The sequence below is a fragment of the Etheostoma cragini genome, chromosome 5 (assembly GCF_013103735.1).
Source record: "Etheostoma cragini isolate CJK2018 chromosome 5, CSU_Ecrag_1.0, whole genome shotgun sequence".
Lineage (NCBI taxonomy): Eukaryota > Metazoa > Chordata > Actinopteri > Perciformes > Percidae > Etheostoma > Etheostoma cragini.
Genome location: NC_048411.1, coordinates 26,190,917 through 26,209,950, shown reverse-complemented (window position 1 = coordinate 26,209,950; position 19,034 = coordinate 26,190,917). Strand labels below are relative to the sequence as shown.

At 38.7% G+C, this 19,034-nt stretch overlaps 1 protein-coding gene across 1 annotated transcript in view; it reads left to right on the top strand.

Moving 5' to 3' along the window:
- Positions 1–19,034, top strand: part of cfap299 (cilia and flagella associated protein 299) — a 67,875-nt gene that overhangs the window by 14,249 nt on the left and 34,592 nt on the right. The window contains exon 3 of the mRNA XM_034872929.1: positions 3,005–3,095. Coding sequence (XP_034728820.1) covers positions 3,005–3,095 — 91 coding nt within the window. The remainder of the gene's footprint in view (positions 1–3,004; positions 3,096–19,034) is intronic.

Below are 19,034 nucleotides of genomic sequence, written 5' to 3'. Positions count from 1 at the left end.
TGATTTACTTGGACGGAAATAGAAATTCTGTGTTCTAACCTCTGTAGCTCTGTGTCAGTAAGGCCTAGTGTCACACTTTCACTAGAAACAACAAGTTTGGAGTGTTAACTTCCCAATGAACTCAGGATCATCCCAGAGGGCCAAAGTATGTGGAAACAGCAGCACTTTTTTAAGGGTAAAAATGTAGGCGAGAAAAACATATATTTTCAAGTGTTACTGAACAGCATCAACATCTTAAAGTTCCTTACTATTACATTTGCTTATACATAAAATTATATACAATATTTATACCCTGTATAGCCATTTTGGATAGATGTAAATCACATTTTGTTGCGTGTACTTGTGACAGTGCAATGACAATAAAGTTGAATTGAATTGAATTGAATTGTACAAAGAAACAATGGGTTAGTCTTTCTGGTGAGGATGGTCTCAAAAGAGCTTGAAATCTAGAGTTATGAAAGCTTAAATGTCCATGAAGCAGATACACTGAAACTCACAGAGCTTATAAATTAAGATTTATGCTGTCTTGTAGTGTTTCCCCTTCTTAACTTTCTAAAAGTAATTTCATATCTGTGGGACAGATGTTCTTAATAAGATTTTTTCTTCAACAAGCCAGATGATGACTGTTCACATAATTTCCTCACTTCTTTTTCTACTAATGTCAGGGCCCACCTGCCTTGACCACAATCCAAAAACAAAACACTTTAAACACATGGCTAGATCACAGTTAGCTTAATACCTAGTCATTAACCTCTAATAACCATCTTTTTATAGTGAAATTCTTGTTATCCCTCCTAAATGAGGCTTGATAAGAAATTTGTTAATTGACGGGAAACTCAAACTTGCTGTGGTCCACATGTTTTTCTGAAGTATTATTCACTCTCCGTGACTGTGTGTGTTTCTTTAGCTACTGGATGGGGTAACCCCAGTCACTTGCCTCCTCAACACCTGTGTTTACTTTGGGGCCTCGGCCCCCATGACCCAGCAACAATCCTTCACTCACTCAGAAGATGGAGTGAGGTTCCAGCCTCTAAATATGTGCTGTCCGTGCAATTTTACCACTGTGTGATTCCTTTAAGACTTTCATTATGGGCCACAGGACAAAAGGACTAGTATAAATTACAGTCTTTTCCAAATTCTAGTATGCATTCAGATCCTGTTCTCTTTTACTGTGATGTTAAGGTAGGTTAGGAGCAGACGTTGGCTTTGCCGTTTGTCTGTAGTAGTTGTGGCCTTTGAGGCTTTTTAAAGTGCTTTGTGTTCTTTTAAAGCCAATGATGTAGAATACCTTGTGTTCTTTTTGGACAGTGAACTTTGGATAGTTCTTTATGATACTGAACTAAATTGATTAGTGTTGAATATTCAGCTTGAAAGAAACAGATTTATGACCTGGGGATTACTGGGTCAAACTGGCAGGTGGTTTTTCAGGAAAATTTGGGTTTATTGCTTCCTCTCACGACTTCTGTTAAGGGCTAAGTATTGGACCTCAATACTATTTTGGTACAGAGTAAATTTATTAATAGCAACAAGTATTATACTGTCAAGAACCGAAAGCAGATGTTTAAAAATAAAAAAGTAATCCTTTTTTATTTAAACAGTTTTAAATGTAAGCTTTCATGTACACAATATTGGGTTCTTTTGTGGAACTGAAATGGGGACTTTGTAGAGCAACACGTTTATCTTCTTAAGTATGTAATCGAAGGGAGCATCTTTTGTTACCGGTGCTGAACTCGGGTATTGTATCAGCATTAATATGGAAGAATTGAAAGTAATGCTCTCCACCACTTCTGTATTTTGTTAGTTGAAGTATTCTCCTTGCAAGACACTTAATGCTCATCAATGCCCATCTCAGGCAGGTCAGTTGGTCCCATAATGCACATGTATTGTTAGTAAAAGGGCCTGCAAATATACCAGTGCTTCATTGGTTTAACAAATGTACTTGGGTGAGAGTAACTGAACATAAAATTGAATCTTGGGGGGGATTTAAACGAGGTAAAAATAGTAGTAAAATATGTGATTGTTCACATAGTTCAGCTCTTATGCTTAAAATACTTGATGGAACTGAAAATATAAAAAATATTCAGTGCAGTTGGAGATGGTTAAAGTCAATGGAAACAGGGGTGTCCTTTCCTTTGTTTTTACACAGTACTGTAACTTTGATTTAATGAATGGCCTTTTTTTCCTGTCTGTCTGCTGCTGCATTCTTAACCACAACTGAGAGGTTCCCAAATGACCTGTTTACTGCCTTTAAGATGTTAACTCACTGTGGATCTAATGAACGTTTTGCGCAGTCAATTCTGGCTGCAAGCCAGAGTTCTGTTGCTCATACTGCAGTGTTAAGTGTTCAAATATTAGTGCCAATGTTTTTTCAGGTGTGGATATATTAGTGTGTGCCAAAACCATGTTTCCATGGAAACAGGCCAGCCTTAGTGTAAAAAGAAAACTTGCCACAGTATCGTATAAAGTCAATGAACTCTGATAATACGGCTTTGCACACTAAAATTAGGAAATGCAACTGTGACATTCTTCCTTCTCTTTGTAGTTTTCAGATTTATTTTAGAGAAAATACATTATTTCTGTTAAAAAACGATATTTCGGGAGTGTCCGGGTAGCTTGGCAGCTTTGGTGAAGCACTAGATACTGGCTTGAGTATATCATGACTTTAATTGCATGTCATACTTGCTTTCTGTTGCATCTTGCGTAGTAATTCAATGTTGAAATGTTTTTTAATGTAATTAACAAACATTTTAATCAAGAATTAGTTACGCCCTAGAATATGTTGTGCTTACAAATAGTAAGGGAAGTCATGGAGAAAATTGTACTCAGTCTTTTTCAGTGAGGATTAGTGTTAAGTTAACTGTTAATGTTATAGAGCAGAGATAGGCCAGCGTACCATGAAGCTACAACATGTTGAGGGTTTCCAAAAAGAACCTTTAAGACTTCATGTGACTTTTTTTCAGGTTAAGAGAAACATTTCAAACCGTTTGAGTGTTGTCTTTTCCAGGACACTGGCAAGTGCAGGAAAAGAACTCAAAGATAACTTCCTGAAAGCCCTGGCAGAGCGAGAGGAGGCCAACCGCAGTGGGAAAATGACTGTGAGTACATTATTACAGCACTCCAATTGCTACGTAATGGGATTCCCCTAAAATATTTCCGCAATTCCATTAGGACGGGAACAAAATCCATACTGTGTCAAGTTGAGTGGAAATGCCCCCCTATCCGTCCCTCCCCAAAATACCATGAGAGCCAGCTGCCCGCCCCTGTCCAATCCATAAAACCCTGTTCACCAAACTCCAACTGCCTTGTCCTGGATGTGCTTTTCAGATTGAACCCCCGAGATGATTTCTAATCGGGCCTCACCTGAAGTCGGAAGATGTATTACCAATTTTAGGAGCATATGACTCAGAAGTCCACAGTTTATTTAACCTTGCACGACAACATTTAGAATTTTCACAACTGATTGATAAGTATAAGTATCAGTATTAGCCTTCTTTTCAAAATGGCTTACAAACTAAATTGTTAGCGCTTGCAGGGCAAGTGAAAAAAAATCCTGAGCCTGAACCTTTTTTTTTCTTTTCTCTTCTTCCAACCATATATTAAATCAATGTAGATTTAAATATTGCAATAATATCATAACCCTACATTGAGTAATTGTAAAAACAAAACTTTTATAGATTTTGAATATGCGTTGTGCCATGTTCTAGCAGATTTTGAGACGGTCTAAACTCTGGGACAAGTTTTTTATGTTTAAATAATGGCCATGCTGATTCCAAACAGACAGCTTTGTCAAGGCAGTTTGGGCTTTATACACGTTTTACACAGTGACCATTGTTAATGACAAATTGTGTTCCGTTATGAACGTGCACACACATATTGATTTTAACACAAACATGGTCGGTCAATAAAGGCGCAGTCGCAGCGGTAGCTATCGGTGCCAGTACCAGTGTCAGTACATGTATAACAGAGTCCATGGAACAAAGCTTTGTGACTAGCATCTAATGACTAGCAAGCATTTTCTTACCTCTGCTGCTGTACAGTGAGTTTCTTCCTTGAACATACGCTGCAGCCGGGTGCTCAGTTTGAGGCACCAAATGCTAAACGGGTTCCGGTGTCCACCTTTTCCTCTTCTCCTCTATTTGTGCCCAGTGCCATTTAATTTTAACCCCTTTCTCAACTAGCTGAAGCTGTATCTACATTTTTTTTAGCGGTGGTACCATAGAGATCACACACCGCACTCTCGCCTTCGGCCACGAACCCGCCCTACTTTCCCTCTGATTGGCTCAAACTTGTTTCATTGGTAGGTGGAAGTTTGTTGATTGGTTAAACCTAGCGCATCAAAAACAAATCCCATGAGGACTTTAAGTTCTACATTAGTTAGAGCTGCGTTCCTCTCATGTGATTGGTAGGTGAAATCATTTGGCTCAAAAATATAAAACCGCACGCAAGTTATGAAATTCATTATTTATTTTTCCTCACAGTCGCACGCCGGAGATCCGACATGGTGCCGGGGTAATTTAAGCCAAGCGCTCGTTATCGTTTACAACCAGTGACATGATAGGACATAAATACTGTTAACACTGATTATTATGTGCTTGTCTTACTCATATAAAACTATATTATCTTTTGTTCTAGAAAATGTATAAAACCCATTTAGCGTAACGATGAGCGTGCTTAAGAACAATTTATACTTTCTCTTGCTCAGCTTGATGTGAATTTAAGTTATATACCATTTGTAAATGTATGAACACGTCTGCCTTTGCAGACACCCAATGTAGCATTTAACAGATCTGCTTATATACCATATCTGAGCCTTTATTCTTGTAACTTGTCTCATTGCCTGTAATAGGTGTAAGGGTCAGGTGTATTGTCAGTTGAGTGGTAGGCAAAAGTGGGGGGCTTGCTAAACTCATCCTTTGCTGCTAAAAATGGCTTTTGCAATGTGAAGCATCATGTTTTGGGTGAGGACAGAGTTGTAAGTTGATGCCTGGCTAAGGGCTGAGAGTTAAGGATTCCTTTGCCCATCTCTTTGTCAGAGATCACGGAAGTAGTCTAAAAGCTTTGCAGCGGTAAGGGGGGCAGGGAGTTTCTTGTGGAGGGTAGAGGGGGGAAAATAGCTGCCAGGGCCACTACTATTGGCCAGTCCTTTTTTGTCTGCAGTGAATGCTGTCTCCATATTCTCCACATTTGGCAGTTGCAGTTGAGTTCAACAAAGGCCAGAAGACTCTCCAGGTGCAGTTGAAAAGTAGAGAGAGGCTGGTTGCCTTCATCACACCGTGACCTCCAGCACACACCGGGGCAGTTTGTAACAGAGTGTGAAGTGGTTGGATTGAAAGTCCACACTACCAAGTCTTAGGTACTCCCTCAGAAAATAGTCTGAAAATGCCCCCTTTGATTGGGATTGAGTTGCTGCCCCAAGTGAATGAGTACAACTATCTTTAGGTCTTATTCCAAAGTGATAGTAAGATGGAGTTTGAATGGCGTATTGGTGGGGCATCAGCAGTGATGCAGTTATTGTACTGTCTGCAATGGAAAAGGTGGAGCTTTGCCCGTCCTGTCTGAAGTCAAGCTTACCTATTAAGGTGTTGTTGATTCATAGACAAAGCCTGCGTGCTTAATTAAACTTAGATAAACCAGGGAGAGATTTTAACTTCCGAAGCTGACTATTTTTACTACAAACATTACTTTTAACAAAATTCTCTCTCTCTACTAACACTATGTGATGAATGGAATGTGTATCATTTTGGGAATTGTATTTCGCAATGTTCTGCGGACAGTGTTGATAGACACTCAAATGATTCACTTCCAAGATGCTGAAGTACAAAAAAAGGACTTTTGTTGACCCCCATTTACTTGCCCCTGTGGGCTTTGCAATTACGAGATCACATGAAGTGCACGGAGGGGAGTAGAGGTAGTTACACCAGAAGGTTTCCCCCTGGATGCTAGATGTACTATGCAAAAGCCCCCACTCTTTCATTCAGCCCCGCATAACTTAAACCATTTGAGAGATACAGCTTTATCCTTTCAAAGAAACCTCCAGTGAAAAATTAAGTGATTTAAACTCTCTTCCTTTATACAGAAAATAGAGCCAGAATAAAAACAAGCAACATATCATGTTGTGTAACATGGTTTTGCTGACATAATATTTTCCCACCTCTTCTTATTTTTCATCTCTTAAGAGCTTTCTTTACTGAAATATTGGATCAGGAAGGTGTTTATTTTCCTTTGAGACCCACTCTGTTTAAAATTGAACCCACATTTGTGCGCTTCTCTTTGAAACTGTTTAAGTAACAGGTAATCTTTATACAGTTTGGCAAGGCTTGACCTCATTGGGATATTTACATTGCACAGATGTATTCCAGACAACATGTGCACATGTGTGGACATTGTGTACAGTAAAACATGTGTCATACCTTTTTTCATAAAAACGTGTATGTTACTTTTATATTTTCTAGTATGTATATTTTTGAACATTAATATTGTAACCAATTGGTATCATACATATGTTACACAGGGGACATTTTTATACTAACATCTGCCAAAAAAATGCAAACAACAATGCAGTATAATGAATATTGACACGGTTTGGACTTCTTCCCTCTGTTGCACCTAAAATCCTCCTTATGAAAGAGTCAAATTACCCACGTTCATCTCAGATAAGGTTCAATAATAAGACCACCCACCATCGTAAGGGATCTTTCACACTGTCCGTGAGCTTTTTTAAGGGGTTATTGAAACACATGAGTCGAGCTCCTCAAACCTGAGGATCCGTCCTAGTAATGCATTCCAGGTCCTCCTCTTGACTCGTTTTTACTGCACTCTAATGCAAAGCAGTCCCTTGTCTTACATATATGTTTTACCCCTTTTCCATCATTTTTTATGTATGCACATTATTATTTTGAGGAGCATTTAAGTCATTTTAATGTGAATGCTTTAGCAGACCTACCGACTTTGCTAAAAGCATATTTGCCAGTCTTCTTCATGTTGAAATTTCCATGATAAGTGGGTTATGATTAAAAATACAAATCAAACGCAAATTGTCTAATTAGTTTTATTTGACTTTAAATGTGTACTGTCTTTGTTAAAACACAGACCCTGTCTCAAGTATCACCCACCTAATTTATCATAAAGGGTTTCATCATTGTGGTTAAGGACTGTTAGGACACAGATTTATCAGTTTTAGTCGCATAATGGAGGAGGAAAAAAATACATTGTCATCTTTCGTCTCATTCATCAGAGGGGTCACTCTTTTGTCCTCCTTTTTGTCTTGCTTAGCCTTTTAAGTCAGGTTGAAATTACACCTGTCACTTAATACACTTGTCAGGTTATTCTGTCTCTTCTCCCCTGGCCCAAATGGCTTTTCAAAAGATTGATAGCAGACATGACTCTTGATGAACAGAGCTCATCTTCCCTTTGTGTGCAGTCCCTTCCCCCTTCCGGTTTCCCTCTATTTAGGATTAAGGTGAATGAATACTAGGAAGGGAAGCCTACTTTGCATTTAAAATATTGACTTTGACTTTTTCCATAGCACTCAGTTTTTGGTTTCTAGAAGGAGCCCTATACTATCTTTCTGATCAGCTGAACATGTAAAGCTTTCAGTGCCTTGCCTTCATTGTGCTTTTACTTCCCCGGCCCTGTTGCGAAAGCTGCTTCACTGCCAAAAGTCACACACAAACAAAAGCTGCACCTGGGCAGCTTCGGCTTTATTTGCACTGGGTAAGAAGTTACGTTTTTTTTAAATCAAATTCAGGTCACACCTGCACAGGATGCCTGAGGGTGTCCATTGTTGGAAGGTTCACATCTCAAACTGAAGGTGTGTTGCCACCACCCACTCTAATCCCTGTTTGTTTTCAGTTGTTTGTAGAGAGGCTCTGGTTGTATTAAATTGCAACATATCAAACTTAATATTTGATATAATCTCTTTTTTTTTAGATACCTGGCTAACTAACAAACAATTTAATGGAATATAAAGCATACATTTGTTGCTGGCTGTAATAAGCAATGACATCAGAATGCTTTCTTATTTAAAATACTTTCAAAGAAACCTCCAGTGAACATTACTGACAAATCTCACTGTTAAATCTAGGTCATTAAGTAAGAATAAAGTTATTTAAATATAACATCTGTCCAGTTACAGCATAACAACTGTACTCAACGTTGCTGCTACTATGGGATAATCTTCTTTATGGGAAAATATAGCTTCTTGGCAAATTATTACAATTTACTGAACTGCTTCTTAGTAGAGAGTTTGGACACCTGGATATTGCTCTGCAACATTTAGTGTTGCAATGCAATGTCTATCATGGTAGAAATTTTGAGTGATAACATTTGACTTTCACCCTCAATTTTACTCACAATTTGAATGTGAAGTTACGTCTGGCAGTTTTTTGTTTTTTTTTAAATCTCTGTAGTTAAGAGGTGGAGTGTCACATTGTTATATAGTAAGACTTGCTAAAATTTAATCAACACTAATCTTGTGGTTACTCATGGTGCATTACAAAGAAATTACATGACAGATATGATGATTGATGATAATAATTGATTATAATGTAAATGACCATCATCAGAAGTTGTTAAATTTGATTGATTTTTCAGTCGACAAAAGAATATAATGTACCCTGAAAGTAAATATTCACTGCCATAAAGAGGCCAAAAAAAGAGTTTCTTATTGTCTCGGTAAAGTCATCACTCATTTAGTAACAATAGGGAACTTCATTAAAACAAAGCAGCTGGCGCAGTGCCTTTCCATAACACTGAATAAGTTTGTTTGCTCTCAGCTCATTCCCAAGCAGCAAGACTATCACAGAAGTCAGTTTGTTGTGTCAATAGTAAGGAACAAACCAATGGGAGTCACATTCGTCCTGTCAATCTTTGTGAACAAGAACAAATTGATAACAAATCACTTCTTCGTCATGTGAAATATTTGGTTCTCACTTCTGAGAACTTGGTTGATTGAGTGTTAAACAGTCGTATCAGGAAGGACTCATTCATGTGTCAAACTTAAAGTGAGAACTTTAAGTAAGTAAGTTAGTAGGCGTAAGTAAGTAAGTAAGTAATAACCAATTTTAGTAGATTAATTACTTTTTTTCATTATAATGGAGTGGAGATACAGTATATGTGGAATATGGGACTGTTCTTACTTATTTAACATTAAAGAGCACATGTATCTCATCTTTTTTCCAAAGCTCATGAATGTCACACTCTTTAAGCCTCTAGCACGGTTTTGTGTTCAATTTTTTCTTATTGCATTAGTCATGTATGGGGTATTTTAAATATATTTTACAATGAAATGTAGGAACATGCTTTGTAGTTTTGATTGGTGACAGCTAAAAGTTGAACAAAAATGTAAATTTGGTAACTTGCATATTTTTCCAATAGACAATGTCCATAGACCAATGTGGACATTCTAAACTTCACACATATTATTCTGGAAAGGCTGACAACAATGCTTTTTTATTATCAGACATTTCTAACTCTCTTAATGTCAATACACACCTTGTCATTTTGTTCTAATCTAAATGCAGATTGTTTTTGTTACTAAGACACTGAGGAAAGCTCTGCAGAAGATGTAAAAAGGTCCTCCTTTTCATTTTACTATTTTGTTAGACTAATTTGACTGTTTAGAATTGATTTTCAGTCTCCCACCCTTTCAGTTGTGGAATTTAGCTGGTTGGCCTGCGCTTCGTGTCTCATGCCCAGAGGGGACATCCTGCATAAAGGAAGTGTTTGTCTTTGGTCTGTGGACCCAGCGAGTTCTGTATTGATAAGCTCTTGTCGCTATAGATAATAAGGTGGTCAGTCATGCAGCCCAGAGATCAAGTATAGCATTGAAATTAAAGAGGAATTCCCAGCCCTATTGCATTACAAGCCGTGTGTGTGTCCCCGCTGCCCAGTCCCTTTGTCCTTGTCATGGGCAGTAAAAATAACAATGGCAAGTTTGATTTCAAAGCAGCAGGACCAAGGTGGACAGCCTTTAGAAAGGAAAGAGTCCTGCAGGGCTATCATATGACCTTGACTTGAATGGTGTCACAGAGTTGTGGAGAGGTTGGGATAAGGCCCCAACAGTTAGCAACCATCTATCAAGTGGAAAAAAGGACTTTCTGTCTGGAGAAGTGACCGTTGAGATATTTGAGATGACCTGATCAGCATCTATTTTCTTTTCTGTCAAATTCTAAGACATGATTTCACCTGATACAGAAACAGAAAAACTTCCATGATCAACCCTCAATGTCATAAAAACAACCCTTTTGCTCTATTATTTTGGCTCTTGATTTATGTGACCATTGAGCTTTGAACTGTAACGCTTTGGCTGTACTTTCTCACAGTCGCAGGTCTTGAGGAACACCATAACATTTAACTGTGAAGTATTACTTTTGGCTGATTACAAGATGTGGATTTCACGGCTAGTGTCTTAGTCTATAAAACGAAAAGAGATAGCCAAAGCATTATGTGTTATGTTAGTCCACACAGCCAACATGGCAGCTGTGCCCCATCTCTCAATGCACCGTATCTGCCACTCAGGGATTTGGAAAGGAATGAGAAAAATAAAGATTAACCCGCTCTCATGTTATATACAATTGTCTTCTGGAGCTCGTCATAAATGGCAATTGAAAGATAATGGACTTTGATTAATCTGATTCATACATATTTTAATTATTACGTCAGGGTTTCTTCAGCTGCTATCAATAGCCGAGCTTTGACATGCCATATTTTCTTGAATGAAAGAATAATTAGTTGGTTAAGGTATAAAAGCCAAATCCAGTCAGAACACGCCATGGGCCATTTGGAAGCTGTTACAAGGCGGATGAAAGGTTTGTTTTCCCATGAAATCAAACATCAAATATCCCAGAATGCAAGTGCCACTACTCGACTCACTGTTTTGCCACTGAAAGCTCCACTGTAATGTTTCTTCTGCACCCCTCCCTCTTGTGAACTGCTGCTATGTCTAGAGACATCTCCCCAAAAATGTGACCCCTGGAACATTTTCAGAGCATATGAAAACGGATACATTTAATCTAATCCCTCCGGATTTTTTATTTAACTCAAGGCATTAAGATTTTTCAAATACATTTGGAACACAATTGTTGAACACAACATCAAAACACCCATCAGCTTGATTTGCCACTGGGAAGATGGGGAATCATATTAAGCTGTCAGCTTGGTATTAAAGGAAGTCTTGCATTAGCTAGAAGCCATCTGGGAGTCTGAATAAACTACGGTTGTGCTTTGTTACTATAGTCCTTAAGAGCTCTCATTTTGGACACAGTTGAAGATTTATTGGGAAGCAGACTATAAAAGGATCACTTTATTTTATTTTGCTATTAAACTAATTGCTTGTGCTTTATCTTAGGTTAATGTATCCTAAATCACAGTCAACAAAGTCTGTAGATACACAGGAACTCACAGCTTTGCCATTTTCCACTGGAACAACTGAACAGCCGGAAACCCGGGGCTACATAAACTACGTCTTGAAGAACCTTGACTTTTTGAATATAAAACCATTATAAAGGCAACATTGTGACTGCATTTACATCAGCTCTGCGTGGTCTTTGGTAGCTGATTGAAGTATGTGGTTTCGGGTCAGACAACAATGTAAGAAGTTGTGCTAATATTGTAACTCACTTTCACATGAACATGAGATCCATGGCACAAGCCCATTAGTTACTACTAATTGGCCTCATTTACCTAAATAGTAATGACACTCTGGACATCTTTGTTTGTCTAACAAGCATGCTCCATTGTTCTAGTACATTGGTGGATACAGATGCAGTAGTACAATGGTGGTTACTGTTGTAGTGATTGTTAGCCATTTTAGTTAGATGGCTGATAATAACAATTCTTGTATTTTTTCCTTTGACATATCAAGGTCACATGCTTCTCTGATAATAACAATTCTTGAATTTTTTCCTTTGACATATCAAGGTCACATGCTTCTCTCCGTCAGATATATAATAAAAATCTTGTACTGTGAGGTTGAAATCATCCATTGCTATAATCAATCATTATTTACAGCCATATTATATTTTGCATTCCTTTCATTTGCACTTTTCATGGACTTACGGATTTTAGCATGTTTTCACTCCAACTCCTGTCCATGGGTTAGGGAGACACAGGGTACATGTGCTTGTTCTGTATATTAGGGAGGATTGAACATCTGTGTTGAATACTACCTAGATGTTTTTGGCTTGTCCCTATTGGAATGTGCACCTGCCATGTGCAGGCTGTGTTTTTTAGACTCCTTAGGCTTGAAATCAACACTTTGTGTAGCAGGTCCTATAATAAACTTGCTAGACTCTGAAATCTATTCACTAAAATACCTAAAAATGACCAGTAATGGATAAACATGCCCAAATTAATTTACAGTCGCACATTCTAAAATAATAAAACATTGATGCAGCCGATGCAGCATTACATTGCCGCCTTTGTTTACGGACCCATCTTCTTCCTGGCCTCCTGTCAGGGAGGGAAGCCAAGAGTTGCTCACAGTCTGAACTTGTGAGACTGTTCTGTGAGGCTGCAGGTGCAGTATGTGTGAGATTTGTCTTTAAAGCAATTTGTAACCACTATGTCCACAGAGAATACATATAATCAACAGATCCAACTCAAACAAACCTTGGTGTTGTTTCCCCGTAAATGTGTAGACTACTGTTGCAACTACAACTGCATTACCAACACTTTCCCCAGCCCCATCAAGACTGTCCATTGCTTCAAATCAAGTAAATCTAAATCCGGCTGCAGGTTAGCATCATTTAAAGACATGCTAACAGATTCTTGGTATTGCATCTTGTAATACTCGGTAGAATCAAGTGCTTTGACTTTAATAGACCATATGTCTTGATTAAACCACCCATAAGGTGCATTGACACAGAAACCCTTTTTCAAAAACCTGGCTGAACTGCATATCAAGGCATTTGCAGACAAAAGCAATTTTCAAACCTCATATTATCTCTATTATGCTCCTCCTCCTCTTTTAACGTGTAGGAGAGACATGGGCATATTAAAGATGGGGACTCTATGAGGCGGTGTGCGGTGTAGCTGAGTGTCTGTCTGTTGTTTGCTATAGCAATGTATCAAACTGGCCTTTCAACCTTCTAAAGTAAATCTTGAAGATATTTTTCAGTTCCAGTCATCAGGCTGTGAAATGCTCTCTTCCTTTCTCCTCAAGGTTGAAAAAAATTAGCCTTGGTGTGCTCCAACTCCTTTACACTTAGCTATGCGGAAGCTCTGGTATATTCTTTAAAAACTAACAAGGTTCACTAGGTAAACATTTTGGCTAACCAGGTAGCCCTTTGAGTGGTAAAGGAATCCATTTATGGTCAAAACATCGATACCCAATCTGGGAATTCAGCTAATGCTTATCCGCTCTGAGCAACATATGGAGCACATTCTTCAGAATCTTCTTTGTTTTATCACTACACACTGGACTGCTTTGGCTGTGTATTATTCCACCTGAGTAAATACTGGATGGCATCTCTCCTACTTAGAGCCGTGCACATGTCTTACAGAGGCGTACAGGCTTCAGCTCCAGTACCTTCTATCCCTGTCTACAGCACAACAACAGTCTCATCCCTCTTCCTGCCATAAGAGCAAGACCAGGACGTTGTGTTTTTGATTTGTATCCTGAGAGACCAGCTGCTATTGATGGACAGTTCCTCATCAGGTCAATGTCAGCGTGTCTTCTTGTTTCCCACTCCCAGTCTCACTGAAATGCCGAAGATTTGAGCTCATGGTTTAACTTGCAAGCTTCTAAAATTTAGACAGGCCAAATTCTCAGAATATTTTCATGACATTGTAATGCACATTAACACTTGTATGAGGTCTTTGCCAGAGAAAATTGCAGATGGTTTGAGCTATTACACAAAGGATACTCAAATTTGGTGTCTGTTTTGATTAAATTAAGTTATTCATGTATATAGTGTCATCTAAGTATTGCATATATTAGTACAAAACATTTCCTATTCAACACTTAAAACCTCAAAGGCACCAACTTTAGGCAGAAAGCATCAATATGTGTTAGGGAGTACACAAATACTTAACCAAATACGAACATAATGCCATTGTTTTATTAATGTAATGAGGGAGAACTAAAGGTTACACACATTATTTACACAGGGCCTTACGCAAAGATGTCATGTGGTAAAACGAGAAAGAGTAAACATGAATTGTGTGTATGTTATGTAAAATTAACCAAAACCCATGTATCATGTTGAGAATGTATCTGACACTTCAGGCTGATACAGTTCACCCATAGGTGTTGATACTGAAAAAGGATTGGGCTTTAATGAGCTTTGTTGAAGGGCAAACAAGAGTGGAAATGTGCACGCCCATATTTGTCAGAAAAAGCAATATGTAACCTATTTATCTTATGTCAGATAGTGAGCTCTGAAGACCTGTTTGTGATGTATTTGAATGCTTCCAGGCTACATGCCTATGTATAACTTAATGGTCAGGCAGTCTCATATTGAGGCACAGTTTTTTTTTTTACATTAAGAGTTGACCATTTTAGAAAATGTCATTTTTTTGCCTTTATGATTCTTCAGTTTACCAAAAGTATGTCCTTTCATTTAGTACCCTGAGCCACAACAATTCATCATTTGTGGTGAACACCACTGTACATTGCATTTTCTGAGTTATTCATGAAGGTTAAAATATGTTCACGTTGACTTAGAGTTACCAGACGATTTTGTTGGATTTTGTATAGTCACAGTATTTCCTTGTTTTTCAATGATTAGAGTTTTTTCATTTATGCCTTTATTGAAAGCAGTAAAGTAGTAGGTTACCAGCATAGCCTTGGCTGTTTGGTAAGTTTCAAATGTAATTTATCAAGAAATTACTATTTTTCCTCTGACCATGCTGGGCGTTTGCTTTCTTGAATGCCATGTGTTGAAAGCAGATATATGTGTCAAGTGGGAAGAGGGGAGAAGACTAGGTGTTGCCAATGCACTGCGTTAGCCTGGCATGCTAATGCTCAGTAATGGGTAAAATAAAGGATAAATATAGCTTCCAGTCTTTGGTCGGGTTCGGGTCATTCTTCGGGGGTCAATTTTAGGCCTGCGTTTCACTCAGGAAAGGCAGCCTAATTTCCTATACTGTGATCTATTTTCTCTCCACTTTGAACTCCCATTATTTTAGTAAGGTGTGTCAATTACACATGGCCAGATGCTTTTACCTTTTGTTGACATGTTATTCTAAACATTGTGTGAGAAAGACCCTTCCTGAAAAGAATCCTCAAACAGGAAGTGCTTTATTTTCCTGCTGCAGTTACATTGGTTTGGTTGCTTTGCTATTCTTTAGCATGGGTACTTAGTCTTAACAAATGACTAAAAACATCTCCCAAAAGAATCAAACTTATTCAGAAAATTCACGCAATAATGCATTACACCACTGCTCACCTCTGATTTTGAAATCTCCAGCACAGAAACCACTGGTCTCACGAATGACAAAAAGATACAGCTTATTACAGGAGCTTACTACAGCACTTTTTTTTGTCTCCACTGCAAATCACATACACATATCCAAACTAACATTTGGCCACAGTAACCACAGTGGCAGGCCAGAACTCACCTGCAGCTTTAACTATTTTCTTTAGTAACCTACCAAAGTGGCTGGGACAGTAGATCAACCTCCAAACCACTGCCAGAATTCCCCAGTATTTAGCTGACGGCTGGTATTTACTTTCCATCTTGCCCTCTTGTTTTTTTTTTTCAATTGTGTTCCCTTACAGTACTTCCAGCTCTACTTTATTTATCAGTTATGCATTTCCAGCCACCATCTGGCTCAGCTGATATCGCAGTGCTGGCCTGGTTGTAACATGGATATCCCTCTCATTTATCTTATCACCTATGACAAAAAAACACAGCAAAATCTACTCATCTTGTCTAAGCAGAAAGGAGTCTGATATCAGCCAGCAGCGACCAGGAAAAGGGTGAAAAAGATAAACATGTTTGCACTCCCAGACATGTAGCGTTGCTCTTATTGCTTTAGACAATGTTAGTGTTGTCTTAAACCACAGGCCCCCTTTTTAGTTATTTCAGAGCCACAGAAAGCAGAGATCAAACGGAATCACAGTCTCTATTATTCTTTTCCTCTTGCAGGGCTGAACTGAAGTGCATTTCATGGTTTGAAAAACACAGTAAAAACACTGTGAATTCCTTGTGCTGCAGTGTGACAGCCGGCAATTGCAGGAGTCTCATGGCAAGCCCAAAGGGGGAGCTTCTCAGCAGAGCAGCAGGCCAACTAAAACAGAATCATGTTTGAACACCTATTTCCACTGGGAAGGGGGGAGGGGGAGCTCCGCAAGCTTTAATTAGGATCTTAAAACAGGCAAGCCTTTGATAAAGACTCCACTGTGTACATCTTATTCCTCTGAAGGCTGTGCTGGCTTATGTCATCCACTTTGATCCTACTTTTTCAGAGCATGGTGTCGGACATGTCTTTGCCGCCGATAACACACTGGTCAAGTTGTGATGTAGAAAAAACAATGAGGCCTGACCCCACCTTCCCCCCCCCCCACACCACCACATCCGAAGTGCATGAGTGTGTGCGGTATGTTGTACCTCCCACGTTTTTTTTTTTTTTTTGTCCAGTATGGAAACGTTGCCATTAATTTTCCGAGCACTGTCATAAACATCACCTCCTGGTTAAATAGGAGCTGTTACAGGGTGCTGCCCCACAATGTGCGAGGGCAACAATATTTGACTTGGACGTGTTCCTGGTGATGAGGCCAAACCCTGCAGCAGGCCTCTTGGCAGATGTCATGCCTGAGTGCTTTGGAATAATGCTGATAGGAGCTGCGCTATACTGGACTATACCCATGACAGGCTTGGCTTTAATCTGTGCATCAGCATTCAGAGCAAACCAGTCAGCAGCACAACACTTTGCAAACAGTTACATTCCCATCAATAATTAGACTGATTGAATTAAAACAATTGCAATTCAAGCAACACCTAGCTGCTGAAATGGACATCGACATCAACTATTTGGTCAATAATATTGTGATATCTGATATCTCTAAATCGCCCAGCACTAACTAGAAATCATCTTATAGTGACAGCAGTAGCGGCTTGTCTGGAATAAACAAAAGAACTGTCATCTTAGTGTGATAAGCTTAAGCCACAATGGCTGAACCGCTGAAAAAAGATTTTTTTTAAATAAAAAATCCAAGGAAAGAAATGCAACACTATTTGATTGCAAGGTGATCTTAAGGCGAACACTTCAGTTTTTGTAAAAACAACTCGAACAAAGTAACCAAATTGGATGAATTTATCATTATTTCAGATTCGTGTTTTGAAGCATCACAATTGAATATGGATTTATTAATCCCAACTGTCCCAGATCATAGTTCTTGAAAAGAATCAGAGCCAAACAAAGCAGTTGAAGACTTCGAGGAAGTACAGCCAGGAAGACAATGGGAATATTGAGAATTCCTCTATTAGGGAAGACCAGGATTAGCAGAGACTTCCTGTTAGTGACTAGCTCAGAGCCAGACCAGCCTGTGATGTTGGCATTAAAGAGAGACCATAACCTTTTGAAGGGATACCTTAAACAGGCCAGCCACAGGGGGCATGTTTTCTTTCCCATGACACATTGAGCTGCCACTTAGCCCACAGAGAACATGTTCAGCCCACCTCCTTTTCCTTCCCCCTCAGGGACAACTGACGGATCATAAACTCATACTAAAGAAAGAGCTCACAAAGAGAAATTTACGATAATGGTTTGTGAAATAACTTTCAAATTACAAGGAGTGGAGGTGCTCTGTTTTGTGTCAATGTGTTGTGGTTACTGCAAGAGTACAGCCATCTTTTAAGGAACACAGGTGGGAACTGTTTGCTAAAAAGCTCTATGGCACTTGACCCCATTATCGCTAAGGCTGCTTCATTCATTGTAATTTGTCACGCAAATTTGTAACAAAATCACCTGTAATTGCTTATTCATGGCTTTGTGTTGTTTTCTCTCATTCAGCAGATACAGATTTTGCTCTTCTATTCTATATCAATTGAAACATATTTGTGAATGTGTGTGACCCTGTTTTAAAGCTTCAGCTGTTAGGTATTATGTGCATTGAATGTTTAGATTTACAGCTCTCACCTCGGTGTCTACCATTCATAAGATAAACAAGTCATCTGAATTTCTAAACACTGATTGGTTTAATTTCTGAGAGCCGGACAATGTTACGGAAATGTTTTTGCTGGAACTTAAACCTGTGTTAAGAGTGAGTTCATCTAGGCATGTAACGTTTTAACCTTCGCCCAAAGTAAACACTAGTGTGTAATATTCTTAGAGTGTTTGGTTGGTGTATTGCAAATTTTGCCCTACATGTTTTTTTTGCCTTAAATTAGTTTTTTTTTCAGTTCAATTATTGTCAGATTTTCATGCATGTAGAGATCTTCTAAAACCACCATTTGTCACACCCAAAATATTGTTTCGTCATATCGGCTAGGGCTGTAACAATATGCAAAATGAAACCGAAATCGCAACACTCAGCTCCACGAACCTTGGCCGGCTCACAAGCCCAAACAAGTGTGTGCGGCGGGCCTGTTTTTTTATCTTTTCCGGTCTAGCTAGATGTGGTTGTTGGAACAGCATGTCTAAAAAAACTACAAAGTTTGCTAGGCCAAAAAGAACGTTAATCTTGCAACAAAAAAAATGTATGCCATTAAAATGACTTTGCGTTAACGCGTTTAAGTGACAGCACTAGTATTTTACAATCATTTTTAGTTTTAAGTAAATGCGACATTTAGTCACGTCTGTGTTTTTCAAACAACAGCAGTGATCAGAATTAGTTTTTCTTTTAGGTCATAGCTTTAGCGGCAGACGGTTGTACGTAACGCTCTTGGAATCCTCTACAGTGAAATACAGTCACACCACACAGTTTAGCTGTCAGCATTTTAACAAAGATCTGTTTAAGAGCATTAGATAGCAGCGCAGACATTTAGCTAAGTGGCACTGTAATGAAGCACCAAAATACGCGTTGCTTTTCCGTACGGTAGATACTGGACACGGGTGCCATATCATCATTGGATTTTAATATGCGCGTG